This window comes from Oryza glaberrima, chromosome 5 (assembly GCF_000147395.1).
Source record: "Oryza glaberrima chromosome 5, OglaRS2, whole genome shotgun sequence".
Lineage (NCBI taxonomy): Eukaryota > Viridiplantae > Streptophyta > Magnoliopsida > Poales > Poaceae > Oryza > Oryza glaberrima.
In genome coordinates this window covers 23,117,351-23,125,544 of record NC_068330.1, presented here as the reverse complement: position 1 = coordinate 23,125,544, position 8,194 = coordinate 23,117,351, and the positions used below count along the sequence as shown (strand labels likewise).

The 8,194-nt window shown below is 40.7% G+C and overlaps 1 protein-coding gene across 1 annotated transcript; it reads left to right on the top strand.

The window, feature by feature from the left end:
• Positions 1-4,100: 4,100 nt before the first annotated feature.
• On the top strand, positions 4,101-7,986 carry LOC127774509 (ALA-interacting subunit 1-like). Its single transcript, XM_052300768.1, has 9 exons — positions 4,101-4,335; positions 4,452-4,512; positions 4,672-4,730; positions 4,857-4,931; positions 5,449-5,556; positions 6,219-6,289; positions 6,388-6,688; positions 7,225-7,514; positions 7,616-7,986. The coding sequence occupies exons 2-9, from the start codon at positions 4,452-4,454 to the stop codon at positions 7,674-7,676; spliced, it is 1,026 nt and encodes a 341-aa protein (XP_052156728.1). The 5' UTR covers positions 4,101-4,335; the 3' UTR covers positions 7,677-7,986.
• Positions 7,987-8,194: the final 208 nt, after the last annotated feature.

Here is an 8,194-nt window from a genome sequence, read left to right as displayed (position 1 = left end):
GGCAGCTATCCGTAGTTTAGAGGGGTTGCATAATGTAAAGTGAAGATACAAGATATAAGGGTGTGGCTTATTCTCATTTATTCCTCTATGTAACGACCCGCCTCTCCCAGGCCGGGCCCACTTACATCTGGCAGCTATCCGTAGTCTAGAGGGGTTGCATAATGTAAAGTAAAGATACAAGATATAAGGGTGTGGCTTATTCTCATTTATTCCTCTATGTAACGACCCGCCTCTCCCAGGCCGGGCCCACTTACATCTGGCAGTTGCTCCAGGCCAAGCACGCTTAACCCTGGAGTTCTTTGGAGATTGGCTTCTAGAAAAGAAGTTGCAACTTGTTGATATGAGTATTCTATTAATCCTATTAAGCCCTAAGCCGGGATGTTACACTCTAGCACCAAGTGTACAATATGAGCATCCATTTCCTTCTTATATAGCCTTCCTTCATATATGGAAGGTTTGGAATGGACCCAATTAGTGTATATGGGCTGGGTCTTCATAGGCCCAAGCCCATAGGTTTCCTAATAGTTTTGTGAAACTTCAAGACAATAATGCTCCCTCCGTTTCTAAATGTTTGACACCGTTGACTTTTTAGTATATGTTTGACCGTTCGTCTTATTAAAAAAAATTGTGAAATATGTAAAACTATATGTATACATAAAAGTATATTTAACAATGATTCAAATGATAGGAAAATCATTAATAATTACTTATTTTTTTAATAAGACGAATGGTTAAACATGATTAAAAAAGTCAACGGCGTCAAATATTTAGAAACGGAGAGGTAGCTGGTTATATATCAACCAATGTGGACCTTGACGTTTAGTTTCCTTAAACTGGATGTTTATTTACTGCAAAAGAAATCATTTGCATCAGCATTACAATGTAGCAAAACAAGGCTTTCATTTGCCGAAACATCACAAGAGAAGATTACGTGTATGGAACAGAACACCATTTCCCTCACCAACAAAAAAGAAAAAGAAAAACAGGAGTGCACCAAAACACCTGAAAGAATGCAACTGACATGACAGGGGAACAAAACAACGACCCTGAACCTGAACCCCGGTGTTTTTCCTTTTTATTTTGGCGATGAAGTGAGTGCACTACGGTTGCATTGCGCAGTGCACAAACTGCATATTATTTCCAGCCAGTTCATCCACAGATTGTGCCCGATCCATCTTCATTTTTTTGAACGAATAGATCCATCTTCATTTGAAAAAGGATCATTTTACGCTCTAATTCGATCTAAAGTGAAACAAGCAGAGGAATCAAGAAACGGCACCAGAGTCCTCCTGCAATGCTGTCCATGTCAGAAAGTCCATAACCAGAAGAAGCATATGGCCTGTTCACTTTGATGTCATTTTCAATCTTACCAAATTTTAGTAAAGTTGCTAAAAAAGTGGCTACATTTAATTTGCTGCTAAATTTTTGTAACTATATAAGAAATCATGCCAAAATTTTAGCTGCCAAAATTTGGTAAGGTTTTTTTTATGACATCAAAGTGAACAGGCTTTTAGTGCCCAACACCAGGACTCGGCACTGATCGCATTAACCGCTCGGCTCTGCCGCCGCTCGCCGAGAATCCCCGCGGCCTCGGCGGAGGCGACACTGCCACGCCGCCGCCACCGCCACCGCGGCGGCTCCAGACGGCTACCCTGAGCTCCAAGCCGCCCTCGAAGTGCATTACCTCATCACCGCCTCGCTCCTCCGCCGCCAGCATAAGCTTACGCCCTTCGCACCGCGAGCAGCGGAGCAGGAGCACGACGAGGCACGCGGCGAGGCACGCCGCCACGAACCTAGTGACACCATAGCCGCCCATGGTTAGGATCGAGGGTGCAAGCGGCTATCCGCGAAAACCCACTTATAGACTTATCTAAACCACGAAATCGTTTATTTTGATCTATAAGTGGGTTTGCGGGTGACCCACTTGCACCCCTAGTTAGGATGGTCGAGCTGCTTGCTGCTACTCTGCTCGGTGAGTGAGTGAGAGAAGCTGCTTGCTCGAGTTAGCTGACACTGTTCTATTGACTATTTATAGCGATCGGCAAGATGATTGATTCCTGGTGATCGGCTTAGAGCTCTTCATGCAAACTGCCGGCTTGAAAAGCGTATCTTTTTTTTCTGAAATAGCAGTACAGGTTTTGTTCCGTTGTTCTCTTTGAAAGGACTAGCAGAAGCAGAATGTCTATATTGTATACAAGAGCGGCATAGTGGAAATGTATACGTGTGACGGCATAAATACTTGATTTCCCAGTGATTTAGTTATAGATTGTTCTCAAGAACATGTCAACCAGCTGACTAATCCGTTGTTTAGACAAGAAACCGGGGCTGTTTTTAGCTTTACAGTACCTGCTTAATTTGTTATGTCAAGCGTCTCGAGAAAAGAACATTTGGCAGCATAAAGCATGTTTCACTGCAAATTTCAAACCTCCTTGATGAAGTTGAACGAATCATAAATTAAGTATTCTACTGGCTTCTCCTAATCGAGAGGCTTTATATAGTATATTGAATTGTATAAAAATCGTAGCATGGCGCGTCATCATTCTGGCCATAGGGGCTTCTTGACCTATCAGAAATTCAGAATTAACTGTTTCAGCATCCGAATGTCGACCTGGTAGCGGTTAGCCGCTGGTTTAGAGTCTGAAAACGAAAAGAATCAATTGCGGAAACGGTCGGTCTTCAGATGGGGGAGCTTTGGACGAACGGCTAAGAGCCAAAGGGAGGCTAAATCTGACTCGAGAACGCATTGCAGCCGGCCAGGATCTCAACATCTGGTGAAAGCTGCGCGCGGAAAGTTTATGTTTCTTTCTGAACCATTTCTTTCTCCCATCTTCTCGCGTCGTTTCTTCATGCAGCCAATCAGGTTAGCTTGTCAAAATTGGCATATTCGTCGCTTCATCGGCTAAGAAAAACTACTACCTATAAGAGTATATCACGATTGAAAAAAAAAACTGCCCTTTCTTTTAACTGAAGAATGTCTATGAACATGCAAATATTCAGAGTTATCATGGCCGACCATGATAGTTTTGCAAAAGGGGACGGCAAAAAACTACTAGCACACAGAATGTTTGCAGAGAGGCCTTTCTGTGTTGTAGGTTAGGTCTTTAAATAATTCCGTAAACTACAAGGATGATGACATAAACTGCTCTGCGGAGAATATGCTTAGGAGATAAACACACTCAGTCATACTCGATCAAGATCCCCTGCTCGCTGCTTTCTGAAAGCATAACTCCAAACTGAAATAGAGCTCTACGTAGCAACTTTGTCAGTGGAGAATGTAGCCCATCATTTCAAGTACTGGACAGCAAATATGATACTGAACAGCAGCATGATTCTTCGGGTTTCTTTCTTTGATTAGCGAGACCCAAACCACGTCCATTATCCACAAAACCAAGTGCTCCATCGGTTTGACTACTACTATTTCCAATTTTTAATAGATGATACCATTGATTTTGAAAATATGTTTGATCATTCATCTAAAAATAATTACATAAATATTATTTATTTTATTGTAACTTACTTATCATTAAGTGTAATTTAAATGTAATAACTTACATTCTTTTTATATTTATACAAAATATTTTATAAGACGAATGATAAAATGTATATATACAAAATATCTTCATGAATCTCAAGATATATCGGTTAGGATGTATATATGTGTGTTATAGGTGAGTGTAACGCATGTTTATATGATCTATTCCTCCGTCCCAAAAAAAAAACTTAATCCTAGGTTTGAACCAGAACACCCAAGTTTGGTTTTTTTTTATGGAGAGAGTAAGTGCTTAAAAAAAAAAGGAAGTATACATCCCACGGACACCGCAGTGGCTCCAATGCTCCATCAACGCCGTCCATCCGCAACAGTCGGCTCATCCCAGCCACCGGAGAGCTGAACGGCGGAGAAGACGACCAACCCAGCCGTACGCCGTCGTCGTCGTCCTTGTCACCGTCACGCCCAGATTGCATCCGCCCACTGTCACCGTGTCAGCGTCGCGCGCGTCGCTGCCAGCTCGTGGGCGAAAAGGCCTCGTGCCGCACAGCACAGCGCGTACGGTTTCGACGAGCAAAGTAGACGCGCGCGGCGACGGCGGAGAGGAGCGGAGCTCCCGTGCGCGACGTGGCGCAGCGCGTGGAGGAGAGGAGTCGCCCGCGTTTTCACTCCGCCTTTGTAGCGTTCGCGGGGATGGGGACAGAAACGAAGGACGATACGGATCCCATCCCATGCCGCAATCGCCGTCGCCTTCGATCTTCTCAGAGGAAAGGAAGGAGGAAAGAAGGAGACGATCTCCCTGCGTGATTGGATCCAACCAAAAACATAAGACATAATATACGTCCTAGGTTGTGATTGGATCTAGTGTGCTCGCGTGTTCTTGTTCTGATTAGGGGGCGTGATGTGACTACGAATTTGATTGAGTTTTGATTATTATTAAATTTTTTTCATTTTCTTTCTTTAGATGAGTACATCAGGATCCGAGAGCGATTCGGTGGCCGCAAAGCGATCCATGAAGCCCAAGTGTACGTGCCCATTCTTGCCCCTGTCTCTTTAATTGTTCTCTGATTTTCTTTTGTTTGGTTTGGTTACATGTCTAAGATGAAATGTCGCAATGTGTTTGGAAATTGATGAGAGTTTCAGTTCAGGGTTCTTTCTTTGTTTTTTTTTTCTTTCTCCTGCAGATTCTAAGTTCACGCAGCAGGAGCTTCCGGCATGGAAACCACTATATACTCCTGGAATTGTATTTACTCCCAATCTCTACATTCTGTTCTTAATTTCTTCCTGCGCTATCAAATTATTTTTATCCCAAAAATGGAGTGCTAGATTTTAGCAATCTCTGAATAATGTAACCTGGCTCCATGAATAGGTCATCGGGGCCTTCTCGCTCATCGGCATCATCTTCATACCGATAGGGCTCGTTTCAATTGCAGCATCACAGGAGGTAATTGCACAGATATGCAACATGTATTCTTGAATTCTGATTATTTGACTATTCCAGCACTACGTGAAATACATTTCTGCTTATATTTATTAACTAGCTAAATGTCCGTACTTTGCTACGGTTAAATGAAAATGTATTAATGTGGTGTCCATCTTTTTCTATAGAGAATATTCATCTTAATCTAAATTTTTATGTATCTATCCATTTAGATTTGATTTTTTAATAATATTAAGAAGTTTAAGGGATAACTTAACAAAATTTACAATGGAAGTAGGTGGGGTGGCTGATTCACGGCCACCACCATTAACTTCTTTTAATGGTAATTTTTATCATTCTTAAGAAAATACTGGCAAGTACTTTTTTAAAGACAATAGAATTTCTCCTCTTTTAAAGAAGTATAGATAGTCTGGCTTGCAACGGTGGATTAAATTTGTATTTAAACTCATTTCTTTTAATACAGTGACGTTGCAAAGTTCTTACGCGTTTGTCAAAAAGAATAATCTGGCTTGCCATGCAGGTTGTTGAATTGGTGGATAAATATGATGGGGAGTGTGTGACGGCTAACGACAAGGTCGGGTTCATTCAGGACACCAAGACTGACAAAGCGTGCACCAGAACGATTACTGTAAGTTTATGCCCGTTCGTTTCCTTGTTTGACAGTTGCAACTTCCTTGTTTTTCATTAACTTACATCTTAACACTAAACGTGTGTTTTTCATAGTAGAAGTTTCTTTAGAAAATCAATAAATATATTTTTCAAGTTTATAATCATTTACTTTCAATTAACTATGCATTAATGGCTTGCCTCGTTTTACATCAAGAGAAAAACTAACAGCTAATATGGTGGTGTTTGGATCCAGGGACTTAACTTTAGTCTATGTATTTAGACACTAATTTAGAGTATTAAATATAGACTACTTACAAAACTAATTACATAAATGAAAGCTAATTTGCGAGATAAATTTTTTAAGCCTAATTAATCTATAATTAGAGAATGTTTACTGTAGCATCATATAGGCTAATCATGGATTAATTAGGCTTAATAGATTCATCTCGCGAATTAGTCCAAGATTATGGATGGGTTTTATTAATAGTCTACGTTTAATATTTATAATTAGTGTACAAACATCCGATGTGATAGGGACTTAAAAGTTTTAGTCCCATCTAAACAGGTCTAGTTCACTAGAATTGAGCCTTAGATGACACAACTACACAACATGGTTGCCCTTAGCTCTTACCAAATTTATAGTATCCAGTAAATAATGATTTTTCTTTACTCATTTTTCAGGTGCCAAAACCTATGAAAGGCCCCATACAAGTTTACTACCAGCTGGAAAACTTCTACCAAAACCATCGGCGGTATATATACGCTAGACCTGGATGAGTGATTTCAACTTAATTAACTGGCCATTGTGGTACCGAAATGAACACTACCGTACAACGATCTTAATTCTTAGATATGTCAAGAGCCGGAGCGATAAACAGCTGCGGTCCAAGGAGTTCTCAAGTGTGATAAAAACTTGTGATCCTGAAGCCATCAGTGAAGGCGGAGCCCCTATTGTTCCATGTGGCCTCATAGCATGGAGCCTGTTCAATGACACCTTCACATTTTCTGTCAACAAGAAGACTGTCCAAGTGAACAAGAAGAACATAGCTTGGAGCAGTGACAGGACCATTAAGTTTGGCAGTGATGTTTTCCCCGAAAATTTCCAGAAGGGTGGGCTCATAGGTGGTGGTCAGCTAAATGAGAAATTACCAGTAAGTGCAGTCAAATCAATCATCTTTATCACACTAGACTACTCTTTTCGTGCTAACGCGAATATTAGGGAAGGACATAATATCGAATAATTAGAAGGAGTGAGACTTCGAACCCAGGTCACCTAGCCCACCACCTTGTTGAGCTAGCCGGAAAACCCCTAGGCGTTTCTCGTGCTTTCTTTTTTCTTGAACTGAATTGTCCTCCATATTCAGTTGAGCAAGCTTTCTCTGTAGTTAAATAGGTGGCTCTCCATTGTTCGCTCTTCATCTTATCAGTCATAACTAAAATTTAAATTTTTAAACTTAATTTTAAAGTTTATTAAAAAAAATTTATCGTAGTTTATTTTCTATATTGATTTTTTAAGTCGCTAAACACATATAAGGAAAAGTTTTGCCCTATAAATTATTTTTTCATCGTTAATAAGCATTATGGCCTATAATCAGCTGCTGGAAGTAAATTTAGTTACAGCTTTATCACACTAGACTGCTCATTTTCATCATTCTTTTTTTTTTCTGAATTCTCCTTCATGTTTCAGTTGAGTGAGCAAGAGGATCTCATTGTCTGGATGAGAACAGCTGCACTCCCAACATTCAGAAAGCTCTACGGCAGAATCGAGACGGATATAATGGCGAGCGATGAAATCACAGTGGTGATTCAGAACAACTACAACACGTACAGCTTTGGAGGCACCAAGGCGCTGGTTCTTTCTACCACTTCTTGGATCGGCGGCAAGAACAATTTCATCGGTTTCGCGTATGTGGCGATCGGTACCATCTCCCTCCTCATCGCCTTGGCCTTCGTTGGTCTCAACATGGTTAAGCCAAGGTATGGCAAAATCGCTCGCTGGATTGGATTCCAGGGCAAACTGTAACTAAACTCTGAAGAAACTTTGCCTCTGAAAAATCTGAATGCTTGTTCGGTTGCAGGACACTTGGAGACCCGTCTTACTTGTCTTGGAACAAGGAGAACCCAGATTATGTCCAATGATCATGTGAGCGGGGATGTTCATGTGTTCATGTCCCATTGGGTTCGTCTGCAGCGTTGGATTAAAATTGTGTGGTTTGTAGAGAGCAGGATGATGAGGGGGTAAATGAAGGGGAATATAATAAACGTTTGGCCCGGCCAAACCTGGTCCATTATGTTAGCCCGACCCATTTAGGGAGCGACCTAAAATTCAGTCCCTAAATGGGCCTACCAATTTTTTTAATTATTTTTAGAACTTTTAGGGGTATTTTTTTTAAAAAAAACGAACTCTCTCAATACGAATGGTTAAATGTTTATATTTATATTTTTTAAATAAGAATGGTTAAATTTTATATGAAAAGTAAATTACATCATACATTGGGATGAAGAGAGTGTTTATATATTTATACAAAATCTAGATCTTACCATCCTGTCTACCATGGCAACACCCCTGTGGCGTGACGTATGTAGTTGGCGTAGCTAGGATTTAAAGTAAAGATGGTCCATCTATATGTAGTATGTCAATTAAAAGGGTGGTCCGC

What these genes read in the sequence shown, in the direction of transcription:
- LOC127774509 (XM_052300768.1), top strand. Translation starts at nt 4,452, where the DNA reads ATGAGTACATCAGGATCCGAGAGCGATTCGGTGGCCGCAAAGCGATCC. An exon ending in CAATTGCAGCATCACAGGAG is followed by an intron (nt 4,932 to 5,448) that starts GTAATTGCACAG and finishes CTTGCCATGCAG; the next exon opens with GTTGTTGAATTGGTGGATAA. An exon ending in AGCTAAATGAGAAATTACCA is followed by an intron (nt 6,689 to 7,224) that starts GTAAGTGCAGTC and finishes TTCATGTTTCAG; the next exon opens with TTGAGTGAGCAAGAGGATCT.